This window comes from Nothobranchius furzeri, chromosome 12 (assembly GCF_043380555.1).
Source record: "Nothobranchius furzeri strain GRZ-AD chromosome 12, NfurGRZ-RIMD1, whole genome shotgun sequence".
Taxonomy (NCBI): Eukaryota; Metazoa; Chordata; class Actinopteri; order Cyprinodontiformes; family Nothobranchiidae; genus Nothobranchius; species Nothobranchius furzeri.
In genome coordinates this window covers 14093077-14109442 of record NC_091752.1, presented here as the reverse complement: position 1 = coordinate 14109442, position 16366 = coordinate 14093077, and the positions used below count along the sequence as shown (strand labels likewise).

Here is a 16366-nt window from a genome sequence, read left to right as displayed (position 1 = left end):
GCCCCTCCACCGCGCCTCCGCACGGCCCAAACTTTCCGCAACGCGCACCTAGGAAAATTTCTAACCACGCGGACGGTCGGACGCAGAAAAACATGGCGGCCCGGCAAGAACTAGTATGGCAGAGGTTCATAAATACAGACATTTGTATGATTCAGCTCTGAGATCACCGTGATCAACATGTTGTTAATAATTCTTGGAGAGAAATAGCTCGCACTGTCGGAAAAGACAAGGATGCTGTTAAAAATGCTGGAATACCATGTTGTAAACAGTAATTTCTACTTCTACTATGGTGTAGTGTTGGATACATGCCGTAGAGCTCCATGCTGCCCCGTTCAGTTTGGGAGAATATTGGCTCACAGCAGAGACAAGCCGCATGAACCATAAACGCTGCGAGTTGTGAAGCGCGTTCCATCCGCGAGCCGCATCACCGCGCGGAAAGTGAATGCGTCAAGCATAAACCAAGCTTAACTCCCCACGCCTTCATGACACCTCCCTCTGTTGTGCCAAGGCGCAATAGCTGTTTATCAGACAGACCATTACTGCAATTAGGGCTGCAGCTATCGAATATTTTTGTAATCGAGTACTCTATCGAATCTTTTTTTCGATTAATCGAGTACTCTAATAAATTACCCTTTTGTGTTTGTAAACCATTATATCATATATTGATGAGCCAAGATGGCGCCGAGTATGGCTGCCTCGTCGCGAGCTCCACCAAGTTCCAACATTACACGCTCCATACTGTACATTAATGCCACAGTTTTGCACATACCAACCTCTGTACATTTTATATCTCTTATCTTATTGTTTACTTTATTCATTTGTATACTTAGATTAGCCATTTTTATATTTTACTTGTTTTTACATTACTGTATTTTTGCACAACTCTGTTGCTGTGAAGCTCGCACACAAGAATTTCACTCGCATGTACTGTACCAGTGTACCTGCACATGTGACGTGACAATAAAAGTGATTTGATATCAAATAGCATGTTATAATTATGAAAGACCTCTTAAAATGAGCAAGCAATTGCCAGTTATTCTTCAAGTTTTATTCAAAATTAGTTTGCATAACTTCAGCACTTCAACTTTACTTCACAGTAAACAAATGCCTGTGCAAAAAATAAGTAAACAACCTGAGCCGATTTTCCCCTCGTGTGAGAATCTGCTAGCCTGCAAGCCAGACAGAAACTAGGAGGATAACGCTGCGAGCGGCTGCGGCCCAAACAGAACCAGAACCGCTCACGGCGCAAACAGCTCGCCGGCTGTTTCCCTATTAACACACGTCCGTTTTAATTTCTACACTTTTTTTCTCACTCTAACAAGGATTGCCAAAAGCATGTTTGCTGTGGTTTTGTCAAATTATACTGATCACAAAACATTTATTTACTTTCTTTCGTTTTCCTCCGCCACTCATAAATACCCGTGTCCTCCTGCAGAAACCCCGAGGGACAACAGACATCAATAACACAATAGAAAGTCCGACATATTGTGTAAAAACTGCTATTTTTAGCACATTTTAAGTCCGACGTGTTGCTACCAGACGTACGGTGTGAGCTGAAACTGAGTGCTACAAACGAAAAAGTCGCAGTGTCCGCAGAATATATAGAAAAACAGGCTAAAAAGCATTATCTTGTAGAGGCTCTGAGTCCGCTTGCAGAAGTGACATTTACAGGTGCTGCAGCATGGAGGATGGGGTGTTGTGCTAGGCTAAATCCATTTTACAGTATTTATACTGGACTACGTTTTCCGTCTTACGACGTGAAAGATGGTCCCACAACTTTGACTTTTTCTGTCTTTTTCGCACTCCACCGGGGTTCACGTTGTTAAGAGAAAGTTAAGTTATATTCGCTACTCGCGTGTGCATTCAGTCCAGTGGGCACGTGCGTCACTTATTTCGGTCCGGGTGAAACATGACCCCGGGCGATTGCAAAGCCATGAATTAATTAAATATGAATTAAACGAATCCTCGAGGCAAAGAATTTGACTCGAGGATTTTTTGTACTCGAATTATTCGAGGTACTCGAGGAATCGTTTCAGCTCTAACTGCAATATTACTACCAAAGGAGGCGGAACAAATTTCGTAAAATTTGCACATTGCCATGCCGGCATGGCACGTTTATAAGACACACTGTTGCTGTAATATTACACCGATTTGCCGGCGTGGTGTGTCTTGTAAAATGGGCTGTAGATATCTCTAAGCAATGTAGGGTTTGGTAAATTGAATGCTTTAAGAGCTCGATATATATATATATAACCTCTACTTAAGACCAAAAAGCTGTGAAACTCTATCTAAATATAGAATATCAACCCTGCTTGGTCTTTACTGTGTTAATCAGAAGATTCTAGGATTCTTTGCTCCATTAAGGGATTGTACACACTTCATTTTGCATCAGAAAAGAGTCAGGTTTATAAAAGTATAAAAGTAAGAATTTATTTTACCAGCAATTAAATCATGACAAGTTATAGTTAACTTGTCATGATTTAACATTTACTGTGAGTGAATGGAACTAGATTTGATGTATGAACCTAGGTGTCAATGCGATGTTAACAAAACTTCCGTATCTAGGAGAGCTGAGTTCTGGATGTAAAAGAATTTGGTTTGCGTTAAGCTAGGAAGTTGATTATTATCAAAAGCACATCAGACGCTATCTGTGTGTCTACTTCACCCATTCTGGAGACCCTCTTGGTGGATCCTAAGGTCAGAGAGGTCAGATGACCTCTGGCACCGAAGGGCTGTAGAATACCGTGCAATACCATACCATACCATAGTTTATTTATATAGCACGTTTAAAACACAGTGTGGGAGCTGCCCAAAGTGCTGCACAGGCTCAAACAAAACGCAACCATTTTAAGGAACTAAAACAGAAGATAAAAATACCAGTCAAAAGCAGATAAAACATGATGAATACTAAGAACACATTAAAGCAATGACACAATAAAAGACTAAAACGAGTCACTGTCTAAAAGCCAAATTGTAAAAGTGGGTCTTTAAACGAGATTTAAAAACCGCCAGTGATGGAGCCTGCCGAACTCCAATGGGCAAGGAGTTCCACAGCTTTGGGGCAGCATGTGCAAATGCTCGTTCACCCCGCGATTTGTATCGCATCTGGGGTGTGCACAGCAGCAAAAGGTCAGCTGACCTCAACGTGCACGTGGGTACATATGGAGTGAGCAGGTCAGAGAGATAGGGAGGTGCCAGGTTGTTGAGTGATTTAAATACAAAGTCAATAACTTAAACTGTACTCTGACAATGACGGAGCCACTGAAGATGTGCCAGGACAGGGATAATATGGCTACGTCGGTGTGTATTCGTCAAGAACCTGGCAGCAGCGTTCTGGACGACCTGCAGCCGATTCAGGGCAGACACCAGAACACCAACTAGGAGGGTGTTTGCATAGTCCAGGCGAGAGGTAATGAAGGCATGGATGACTGACTCCAAATGCCTCAATTTCAGGATTTGTCAGGCGGCGAAGCTGATACAAGCAAGACCTCACTACGGAGTTTATCTGTTGGGCCATTGTGAGTTCAGCATCCAGCTTTACCCCGAGACTTGTCACACACCATTTGGGGTTGAGGGTTAAAAGGTCAAAAACAGGCACCAACCTTCAGTCCAGAGATAATCTCGGGTCACGACAGATGGATGGAACAGCACGTCTGGGACTCTTAAGGAGTCTAAACAATATCAGCTTGTTCTGCAGGAACTGTTGCTGTATCAGCTTCGCAGGTGCAAAAGGATTTTGACGACGTGTCAAAATCTTTGATGGGTTAAAGAGGTCTTGTTTCAAATGGCTGGTCTGAAGCTTTCCTCAAGAACTTACTGCTGAACTGAACTGAACTGCTGAATCACCAGAGTGATCCAGTTTTAATATTCTCGTTATGATTTGTGTAGCCAACCAGAGGTTTACAAGTTGAGGAATGGTTACCAAGACAACCTCAGAAACATGCCTTCCTTGATACCGTATGCGCTGATCTGGGGTAAAGGACTATCTATGTGTCATGAGTTTAACTTAACCTTACTTTGTCCTTGTGTGAATGCGAATGGTGATGACCTTGTCATATTAACATGCTAAAACATATTTCAATCACTGTAATCATAACATTCATTTCAAACTTCAATCATTGAGCACAGATTAATGAAACATTTCATTATATTATAATTATTATAGGTAGCAATAAACAAACATTTATTTAATGATTATCTAGCTTATAAGTTAGATGTTCATATTTAATTTAGGAAATCATTCTTTGATTTAGCAACTGATCCGAGCTGCGAGTGTTCACTTATTTGGAGGCATGAAGAATCCTGTAGGACGATAAGCGAAGATTGGACCTTGAGGAGAGAACATTATTGTTGACAATACGTTATCGAGAGGCTCTGAGCTCCAGCTGATGGGATGAAGGCAGGCTGATTTAAAGGGAACACATGCAGTCTCGTGTCTCCTTTTTGACCAGATGTTGAATGGTCAAACTGTACTTAAAAACTGACCATTGCTGGACGTTACAGCTATATAGATGAAGGGTTACGAGGAAAGCTAAAGCTATTATCGACGACCCTAATGATCCTCTGTACTCTGTGAGTACACATTGCTGCCCTCAGTTCACAGATGCTGTGTTACACAGTATTGTAAATTTATAATTAGAGCAGAGTAAAGATGGTCAGGGAGTGTAAACATTTGTTGAAATTGCCCTTTCTGATTCTGAAACTAAAAAAAGAGAACCATCGGCTTTGTCTCGTACATCTTTTTTGTTGTTGTAATAATTTAATTGCATGTTCTTGATTTAAATAAATAATCATATCAACAAGCAACCTGACTTGATTCAATCCAGGTTTATTTATAAAGCACCAAATCAGGACTGGAGTCGTCTCAAGGACCTTCACACAGCAAACATTCCAATACAAGTCAGGTCATTAAGCCAGTCAGTAAAAAGTTTCATATATAAGGAACCCAGCAGGTTGCATGGAGTCACTGATTAGTGTCTTTACAGCTATCCTCATACTAATCAAGCATGCAGGGGCAGTGGAGAGGAAAACTCCCTTTTAACAGGAAGAAACCTCCAGAGGATCCTGGCTCAGTATAAGCAGCCATCCACCATGACTCACTGGGGATGAAGAAGACCGAGCACACACACACACACACACACACACACACACACACACACACACACACACACACACACACACACACACACACACACACACACACAACATATATGCCAAGTAGTGTTAATAATAATAATACATTTTATTTCAACAGGGCCTTTCTAAACACTCAAGGACACTTTACAGACAGAGATAAAATACACAACCATAAAAGATAGAACAGCATAAAACAAACAGACACATTGGAGCAAAGAGAGTAATTATTGGAATGCCAGACTGAACAGGTGGGTTTTGAGTCTGGTTTTAAAGAGAGTGAGGGAATCAATGTTACGGAGGTCAGGAGGGAGTGAGTTCCAGAGCTGGGGAGCGGAGCGACTGAAGGCCCTGCTCCCCATAGTGACCAGACGGAAAGGTGGGACAGAGAGGTGGATGGAGGAGGAGGACCTGAGGGAACGGGTGGAGGTTGAAGGATGAACGAGGTCTGAGAGGTATGGTGGAGCTAGGTTATGGAGGGCTTTGAATGTATATAGCAGAATTTTGATTTGGATTCTGGAAGTGACTGGGAGCCAGTGGAGCTGCTGAAGAACAGGGGTGATGTGGTGGAAGGAGGGAGTTCTGGAAATGATGCGGGCTGCCGAGTTCTGGAGAAGTTGGAGTTTATGGAGGGATTTGTGAGGAAGACCGAAGAGAAGAGTGTTGCAGTAGTCAATACGGGAAGTGATGAGGCTGTGGACAAGGATGGCGACAGAGTGAGTAGTGAGGGAGGGGTGTAGGTGGTTAATGTTACGTAGATGGAAGTAGGCAGACCGGGCAATATTGTTTATGTGGGACTGGAAGGATTGTGAGGAGTCGAGGATGACACCCAGACTCTTGACCTGAGGGGAGGGGGAAACTAAGGAGTTGTCGACAGGAAATGTAAAGCTGTGGATTTTGGATAGTAAAGATGTAGTGCCGAAAAGTAACATTTCTGTTTTATCACTGTTAAGTTAGAGAAAGTTTGAACCAGTCTTTGATTTCAGATAAACAATTGGTGAGGGAGGAAGGAGGGAGGGAGTGAAGAGGAGGGTTTGGAGGATACATAGAGCTGGGTGTCATCTGCGTAACAATGAAAATGGATGTCAAATTTACAGAAAATATTTCCATGGGGAAGAAGGTAAGTGATGAATAGGAGTGGACCGAGAACAGAGCCTTGGGGGACGCCAGTAGTGACAGGGAAGGGACGGGAAGTGAAGGGTTTGAGTTGAATAAACTGAGTACGGCCAGATAGATATGAACGGAACCAATCAAGCGGGGTATGAGAAATGCCAAGGGAAGACAATCTATGGAGGAGGATGGTGTGAGAGATGGTATCGAAGGCTGAATTCAATTCAAGGAGAATGAGAATGGAGAGCAGTCCAGTATCGGCAGCAGTGAGGAGGTCGTTAGTGATTTTTAGGAGTGCAGTTTCTGTACTGTGGCCAGGTCGAAAGCCAGACTGGAAGGGCTCATAGAGGCTATTGAGGGTGAGATGAGCATGGAGTTGAACAGAGATTATTTTTTCTAGGATTTTTGAAAGAAATGGAAGATTTGAGATGGGACGAAGATTATTGAAATTATTGGGATCAGTGCCGGGTTTCTTTAATATTGGAGTAATAGATGCAGTTTTGAAAAGTGAGGGAACAATACCGGTAGAGAGGGAGGAGTGGATTATGGCGGTTATGAGAGGGAGAAGGGAGGTGAGACATGTTTTAACCAAAACTGTAGGGAGGGGGTCGAGAGAGCAGGTGGTGGGCTTGGATTTACAGATAAGATCAGATATTTCTGATGAGGTGGGAAGAAGAAAGGAACAAAATGACTGGCGGGGCGAAAAAATCTCAGGGGGAGGGGAAGAGCTTGGAATTAATTGCTGGTGTATGGAAGCAATTTTCTGAGTAAAGAAGGTTATTAAAGAGTTACATGAGTCAGCAGAATACAGGTGGTGGTGGTGGTGGTGGGGGTGGGGGGGTGGGGGAGGTAGAGAGTCGGGGGGGGATGAAAAATATTGCGCATTATTGAGAACAGAGTCCTGGAGTTGCCTTCATTGGAGGAAATCAATCCAGAGTAGGAAGCAGATTTTGTATGTTTAATAGAGTCCAAGTATTGAAGCAGATGAGTTTTGTGCATTTCTTTGTATATTGCAAGACCAGTTCGTTTATGGAGGCGTTCGAGTTGACGTCCTTTGGCTTTCATCCGTCGGAGTTCAGGGGTAAACCAGGGGGCAGAGTTAGTAAAGGAGATGGACAGAGTTTTGACTGGGGCAAGAGAATCCAAGATATTGTGGAGTGTGGAGTTATAAAGAGAAACAAGATGGTCAGGAGAAGCAGAACTAGGGGTGGATATAGTGTTAATAATAGATGACAGGGTGTCTGGGTTAATGTTTTTGATATTGCGGAGTGAGATGTGACAGATAGGCTTAGTTCTTAAAGAGCAGAGGGGGATGTTGAATGACAGAAAAAAGTGATCAGATATATTTACATCATTAGCAGAACAGTTAGATGGGGTTAAACCAGAGCAGCAGATTAAATCAAGAGTGACCTTTAATGTGCGTGGGAAAATTAGAATATGTTTGAAAATTGAAGCTGTTGAGGCAGGAGGAGAAGTCTCTGGTGAGGGGGAGGTTCAAGTTGTCCATATGAATATTTATATCACCAAGCAGAATGACATTGGGGGAATGGGTGGTGAGCTGGGTGAGTAATGAGGAGAAGTCATTTAAAAAGTCACTATTGGGCTTGGGTGGGCGGTAGATCAAGGCAATAACTGTAGGAGTGGGACCGGGTATTTGAAAAACAGAAGAATCCATGGAGCTGAAGACAGGAGTGGGGACAGGCAGCACCTTCCACTTCTCGCGATAGAGCAGCGCGAGACCGCCCTCGCGACCAGAGACACGTGGATAGGATAGGGAAACAAAGCCAGGGGTGTGGAAGCGTTAAGTTGGGAAAAGTCGTTAAGTTGCTGCCAGGTCTCCGTGAGCCCGATGAAGTCCAGTTTATGGTCGGTGATGAGGTCCTGAATGAGCTGACCCTTGTTTGTGAGAGAGCGGACATTCAGGAGGCCGAAGTTGACTGTGTTGTTGTGGTTGGAGGTTGCTGTCTTTGCCAGGCTGGCTAACGAGCGAAGGTCCGCAGTCCGGCCAGTGTTGAGGCGAGGACGACGAGTTGTGGACCAATATGAGGTGATTGAGTGAGAGTTATCCAGTTGGAAGTTACGGTGAGACCCACGATGGATGCATCTCCGGCGGGGAGGAAGGACGATCTCCGGGTGGAGCTGTATGGAGCTAGGATTGGGACAATATTCAGCGTAACTTGTACCAATTTTTGTAACTTCGAACATGTTTCATTACATGTAACTTTGGATTCGTAACTTGTAACTTTAGTTTTCTAACTTGTAATTCTCAATTTGTACTTGTATTTCTTGTTTTGTAACAGGAATGTGGTATTTTGTACATCTATTTTTTAATTCAGTTGAATTATCTCAGTGTGTGTAATGAATACATCTAATATACAAGTTTCACTTTTTGAATGGATTTACTGAAATAAATCAACTTTGTTATGATATTCTAATTTTAGGACTAGTATCTGTACACTGCTCTAGTTTTACCTTTCTCTCTGGTTTTGTTTGTCATCCCCCAGTATATGAGATCCTTGAATAACTTCAGAGCTGAGCAGCCTCACCAGCATGCTATGTACTACCTCCGTCTGCTGATGACAGAGGTCGCCTGGACCAAAGACGAGCTCAGAGAAGCCCTGGATGGTGAGACACAGCTTTGTTTCTCCATTAATACAATTCAATTCAAGTTTATTTATAAAACACCAAATCAGGACCAGAGTTGTCTCAAGGACCTTCACACAGTAAACATTCCAATACAGGTCAGGTCATTAAGCCAATTACTAACAAGTTTCCTATATAAGGAACCCAGCAGGTTGCATGGAGTCACTGACTAGTGTCAGAGTCTTTACAGCAATCCTCATACTAAGCAAGCATGCAGCAACAGTGGAGAGGAAAACTCCCTTTTAACAGGAAGAAACCTCCAGAGGATCCTTGCTCAGTATAAGCAGCCATCCACCACGACTCACTGGGGATGGAGAAGACAGAACACACACACGCGTGCATCCGTGCGCGCGCACACACACACACATCCGTATCCATACATTAGTCTTAACTAAGGGGTTAACTTGTGGCAACCATGGGCTGTACCTTTGACACTTGAGACAGTCAGCCTCCTGGCTAGTTACTTGTTTAAAATGTGTTTGTATGCATTTGCGGCTTCTGATGGAATCTGGGTCAGATGTTGGTTAATTCATATCAAACAGTGCAGACATACAGAAGATGTTCTGATTCTGTTTTGTGTGTGTGATTTGTGTTCCAGATGTAACTCTCCCACTCCTCAAGTCCTTCATACCTCAACTGTTGTCACGGTTACATATTGAGGCCCTCCTCCATGGTAACATCGCCAAGGAGGTTTGTTCAGACTTTGCTTTTTTATCTTGGTGCAGTTTAATTTTGTTGCATGGCTTTCTATAATTATGATCATGGCAGCAGAAAAGCAAGCCTCGAGCCCCAGAGCAGCAGAAGTCCAGATCTACCAAACCAGGCAAATCCCCAGCTGCAGGCTTTGCAAAGAGGCCTTAGAAACATGGGGATACTAGCAGGAAAGGGATACATAGAAGGCCAAAAGCAAGTCAGAGTAAATTTGCTGCTAACCAACTGAACATCGTGATCATTGATGAGCCGCAAAGGACAGCGGATTTATGTGGCCTTCCCAAATGATAGAAACATCAGGAAAAAAAAAACAGAAGAAGCTGAAGAAGTCCACTGATCTCAGTCTCGGGGGAGAGCTCCAGAGTCTGGGGGCCAGAGCAGCAGCTGATCTGTCACCTTTGATCTTTAGCCTGGTGCTGCACAACCAGTAGGCTTTCGTCTCTGGACCTCAGGGACCTGCTGGGGGTGTAGGGACTGAAAAGATCACAGATGTATGATGGTGCTTGTCCATTTAAGGCCCTGAAGACCAGGGTTGGGCATTTTTGATTTTGAACGATTCCGATTCCAATTCCTCATTTCGATTCCGGTAGGGCTGAAACGATTCCTCGAGTACCTCGAATAATTCGAGTACAAAAAATCCTCGAGTCAAATTCTCTGCCTCGAGGATTCGTTTAATTCATATTTAATTAATTTGTGGCTTTGCAGTCGCCCGTGGTCATGTTTCACCCGGACTGAAATAAGTGACGCACATGCCCACTGGACTGCACACGCGAGTAGCGTATGTAACTTAACTTTCTCTTAAGCCATGGCGGACAACGTGGACCCCGGTGGAGTGCGAAAAATACAGAGAATGTCAAGATGTGGGACCATTTTTCACGTTGTTAGGCAGAAAACGTACTCCAGTGTAAATACTATAAAATGGATTAAGCCTACCACAACACCACATCCTCCATGCTGCTGCAGCACCTGTAAATGTCACTTCTGCAAGCGGACTCGGAGCCTCTACAAGATAATGCTTTTTAGCCTGTATTTCTATATATTCTGCGGACACTGTGCGACTTTTTCGTTTGTAGCACTCAGTTTCAGCTCACACCGTACATCTGGTAGCAACACGTCGGACTTAAAATGTGCTAAAAAATAGCATTTTTACACAAAACGTCGGACTTTTTATTGTGTTATTGATGTTTGTTGTCCTTCGGGATTGCTGCAGGAGGACACGGGTATTTATGAGAGGAAAACGATAGAAAGTAAATAAATGTTTTGTGATCAGTATAATTTGACAAAACCACGGCAAACATGCTTTCTCGACAATCCTTGTTATTGTGTGAAAAAAAAGTGTTGAAATTAAAACGGACGTGTGTTAATAGGGAACAGCCGGCGAGCTGTTTGCGCATGCACCGTGAGCGGTTCTGGTTCTGTTTGGGCCGCAGCCGCTCGCAGCGCTACTTCAACAGTTATCCTCCTAGTTTTTGTCTGACTTGCAGGCTAGCAGATTCTCGCATGAGGGGAAAATCGGCTCAGGTTGTTTACTTATGTTTTGCACAGCCATTTGTTTACTGTGAAGTAAAGTTGAAGTGCTGAAGTTTTGAAAACAAATTTTGAATAAAACTTGAAGAATAACTGGCAATTGCTTGCTAATTTTAACAGGTCTTTCATAATTATAACATGCTATTTGATATAATGGTTTACAAATACAAAAGGGTAATTTATTAGAGTACTTGATTAATCGAAAAAAATATTCGATAGAGTACTCGATTACAAAAATATTCGATAGCTGCAGCCCTAGATTCCGGTTCCTATTGATTCCTTGAGTTGGGCATCGATTGGAACCGGTTCCAACTGTTATGGGCTTGATACACCGGAGGGGACAAACGACCGTGATCAGCAAAATTCGTCGCTGTCGCTTTTATTACCAGACACACGGGAGGGGGCCAGCGGCAAAGTCGTCGACATGTTCTGTTCCATGGCGAAATCGAATCTTCCGTTGTTTTGATTGGCTGTGTTTGATTGTACATGTGTTGGAGGGAATTAAAGTTATTTAAGCGGTTCAGTTAAAACAGCGGGTAGATGTGATGTTTCACAAGGTGCTGCTAGAGTTATGTGAAATCTTACTTCTGATTTTACTTTATAAAAAATAAACCAGAGAATGGGTTTATCCCATATTACAAACCAGGAGAGGGCTACTCTCTATCTTTCAGAACATGCTTCAATTTATCACACGGTTTGGACCTCACATTTAGATGAACACCGTCACAGAAGGAGAAACGAAGTCCATGTTCGCTCGGAGATGTACGGAGCATCCTGTCCGCTCATTGGTCAGTGAATGAAACCTCTGTTGATTGGTCCTCGTCCGAGCGACAGTGATGAAAAGTTGAAAATATTTCAACTTTCTGGGATCGCGTCGCTGGGTCGCCTGTGCACGAAACGTGCACGAGCGCAAAATTTCACACGCACGTTTATCGCGTTTCGCTTAGTAGGAGGGAGACCCGCGATTATCGCTTTGTTGCGCATGTCTCATTGAAAATGAATGGAGGAGAGGCAATGTCGCCTCCCATGTTTTGAGCCCATTAGTTTTTCCCAGAATCGTTCAAAGATTTTTTTTCGATTCCTAGTATACCGACGGAAGAGGAATCCACAGCTGTGTGCACCACCGAGTCCCCCCTCCCCACCCGGCGCGCAGTGTCCAAATATAAACAAGCGCATCTGCAGGACTTATACTCCGTGATGTAAACTTTAACTTCTGCAACGAAAAATGTGCCTTAGAGGAAACTTGTTAAAATACATCAACACGGTGGATTTAACAGAAGCTTTAAAGAACAAACTCTGGACGGTGTGAGGTGAGTTTGTCTCACTGCAGAAATAACGCACACGTGAGCGTCAGAAGGCTGAACAATACCTGTAGAATAATTCAAGTCCAGAGCAGCTTCTCTGTGGTGGACCACACCAGCTTCTGCCACAATAAATAATAATAATAATAAATAACATTTTTTATTTCCTTTCTGAACTGTTTCTGTTGAGAGTTTTAATGTTTAAAATCTGTTAGATTGTTACTGACAGCAGCTACATTTAAGTTTCACTTCCTGTTCTGACTGAATGCTGCTGCAGCATGGAGGTGTAGTTCTCAGTCATCCTGGACATGATCATCCTGAGAGCTTTAGCTGAAAACAGCTGGACGTTTCTGGATGTGTTGGAGACATTTAGCCTCTCATCCCAGAGGCTTCTTCCAGACTTTGGTTGTGGTCAGAAACAAACACACTGGTTGTGCTGCAAGTCTTTTTCTTTTGTTCTCCAAAACATGTTTTTGTCTAAATGAAGGTGATGTTGTTCATAGAGTTAGAATTCATGTTGAAGTTAAGATTATTTCATCGAGTAGGACCTGTGGTTAGTTGGCTCATGTAAAACATAAGAAGGGCCAAAGCCACCTCAACCTCCTGAGGAGGCTGAGGTCCTTCAGTGTTAATTTGGCTGCTAAAATCCTTTCATCACTCTGTGGTTGGCTCTGTTATCCACTCTGATGGTCTGCTGGGGTGCAGGCAGCTCTGACCGAGACAGGAAGAAACTGAACAAGCTAGTTCACATAGCTAGCTCGGTTCTGAGCTGCCCACTGGATTCAGTTGAGGAGACGTGTGAAAGGAGGATGCTGGGGAAGATGACTACCATCTTAAAAAAAAAACTCCCACCCACTGCATCCTACTGTGGAGTCCATGGACAGCTCCTTCAGAGGCAGACTGAGACACCCCAGATGTAAAACAGAACGCTACCGTAGGTCATTCATCCCCTCTGCAGTAAGAGTGTAGAACTCCTCAGATTAACTGACACTGGCATTATCCTGGTACACAATAACATCAATGCAATACTCAATATGTGTTCAATACTCGTTCACTACCAGATTAACATAGTATGTATGTGCCTCTTGCAGTATGTTGCATAGTGCTGGAACCCAAGTTCTTCATTTTCTATTTGTGGTTTTTAGCAGTCAAAGGTTACAATGCTAGCTTACTGCCTATGTGTATATACTGTATTGTATTTGAGAAGGTTGTGAAGTCTGGGTTGTAAAAGAATTTGTTGTTGTTTATAACTAGAGAGTTGTTTATTTAAAAACCTCATCAGACTCCAGTATGCAGGCGTATGATACCCTTGGAATGAGTTGCTCCCGGCGGTCTGGAGGGGTGAGGTCAGAGTGGTGAGGTCACTGCACGTCGAAACCACAATACTCAAGAGATTAGTAGCTTCCTCTGAGTTCAGATTCCCTGGCCATGAGATGCAACCTGAGGTCTGCAGATAAGGTGTCTCAGGTGTGAAGTAGCTCTGAAAAGAGCTGTTGTGTCTGTAATTACTTGCAGCGTTGCAGAAGGAGATGGTTTCCAAAGAGATGCTTCTTTCCTGATTTGGCCGAATCGGGAGTCAGCTGGAAACTGAATTAATCGGGAAGTAATTCTTGTTTTTATAAACTACAATGTTTTGAGTTCTGGCCAAGTTTGGCAAATCAGAATTTGACCCTAACCCATTTTTGTTTTAAACGCTCAGTGACACTTTGCAGGGGGGATTTGACATTTAATTTTTCTTGGCGTCTGGAAAAACATCTCCTTTTGCCCCCCTTTATTTGACTTTCTGCCCCCTTTATTTTGGTCCAAGACCATTACTGGGCTGGCCCTATTAAACACGTTCAACACCCCTGCTTAGTAGACTTAATGAAGTATTTTTAAGCCAGTATAAAAATGACTGAAACACAAATTTAAATATTTGGCATTATTGACCCAATATCTTTGATTTAATTTATTTGTTAAGAACATCAAGATGCATTACAGTGAACATTATAATAAAATACATTTTTCTAGTGCAGAGAGGAGACAACCCATAGAAGCACTGATTTGATCTCTGTTACACCCCTCTGTGGGCTCAGCTAGGAAGGTGAGGGGAATAAACATAAAATGGACCAGTATAACAAAAAGTGACCCTTATTGGGGGAGAAAAAGGCTTGACCAAGCAAAACCAAACTTAAAGTGTCCTTGTATTTTTAAAGGTTTTATTTAAAAAAAAAAAAAGAACCAAAAGAAGGGCCAAAAAATCCTTTCCTAGAAATTACCAAGTTAACATTAATTAATTAACTGAAACTGACCAGAGGACCAATCGCTCTATAAATCCTATAATTAATCTCCTTTATTTAAAAGGGAATGAAACTCAAAAAGAGGCAAAACCCCCCTCCCAGTCAGTTTAAACAACCAAAAACACTGAATAAACCAAAAGTGTCCAAACCACTAAAATTAGCTCAGGAACTAAGACTTCAAAAGGGGAAAACCCAACCTGGTAATTCACCAAAGGTAGTTTAAATGACTCACCAAACCAAAAATGACCGGTTTAACTTAACTAATCCCAAACACGCACAAAAGTCTTAAGGTTGTTTCTTCACAAGAAACAAACAAAGTGGTTTAAACCATAAAACCGTCAGACAAGTTAACCACTAAGGGGAGAGAACCACACGTTGCTGCTGCAACCACCAAACATTTCTCTCCCCTGATTTTGAAGAGCCAGCTGATGAGGTGCAAAGTCCCAGCTGGCGTGACTGCTGCCCTGGCGCTGTCCATGGTCCTGAAATAACGGACAGCTTCCAAAGGAGTAGCTGTCCACGGTGCTGCTCTGCTGCTGCTGCTGAGCAGGGAATGGCGCACAGCACACCACTGGGCTCCAAAACGGCGGCGGCCGTAACAATCTCATTTCAGAGAAAAATAGAACAGGTCATAAATAAAATTACTAACAAACTCAGGAATCTGTTTCTTTGCTTCATTGTTGTGGTGCTGAAAATATCACCAATGCGGATCAAATTAGATACACAGATGAATGCACCTCTTATTTATTATTTAGAAATTAGTGGGTGTGGTTTACATCAATACATTATTTTAAATCTGAAATTGATATGGATTGATCAGAAGTTGCTATTTGTGTTGTTTATTTGAAAACTATTTACAGAGCAGCCTCAGAATTGAGATTAAATATTTTTGATCACAATAGTAAAGGAACTATTACAGAACAAGTTTTTCAATAAAATCTGAACATTAATATTTAAGTGCATTAATTAATACATCTGAACTCATGCAGTAGGAACTAGGAAATATGAAATACTAGAACCAGACACAACTTTTTACTTTTTATTTTATTTTAATTTGATTAAACAGATTTTTTTCCTAATGTTGTTGGCATTTTCCCCACACACAGTTAAACAAAAAAATGTTGATTAAGGTGTGTGTGTGTGTGTGTGTGTGTGTGCGCGCGCGTGCGTGTGTGTGTGTGTGTGTGTGTGTGTGTGTGTGTGTGTGTGTGTGTGTGTGTGTGAGCGCGATAGAGAGGGAGAGAGAGTTAAAATAATTTTTTAAAACCCGACCGGAGTGGAGGCAGTGACCGACGCATGCACAAGCCGTTTTCAGCTCTGTCTTGTCAAATGCACCACATACGTTACGAAAAAAGTAACTTAAAATATTCAACCAAAAAAGAAGCGAGCTGAAGAAAACCTAGAGAGTACTGAAGAAACGTGAGCAACAGTTAAGCAAGCACAGAGAGATCCGTTATTGTCTGTGTGTGTGCGTGGATGCATGGGCCGTACTGAGCTCCCGGCTGCAGAGTTTTGTGTGGAGGGAGGGGCAGGCGCTCTATGTGACTGGCCAATCACAGAGTGTGAAAACAATCAGTTACCCAATGAGGATTTTCCTTCAGCACGATTACAGATATTTACGAGTTTTACTCGTTTCATGATCGTATTCGTCAAAAATGCTTT

The 16366-nt window shown here is 42.7% G+C and overlaps 1 protein-coding gene across 2 annotated transcripts in view; it reads left to right on the top strand.

The window, feature by feature from the left end:
- Nucleotides 1-16366, top strand: part of ide (insulin-degrading enzyme) — a 91486-nt gene that overhangs the window by 60716 nt on the left and 14404 nt on the right. For both annotated transcript variants that reach the window (XM_015944539.3, XM_015944540.3), the window contains exons 17-18: nt 8748-8868; nt 9485-9576. In XM_015944539.3, the coding sequence (XP_015800025.3) occupies nt 8748-8868; nt 9485-9576 (213 nt within the window). The remainder of the gene's footprint in view (nt 1-8747; nt 8869-9484; nt 9577-16366) is intronic.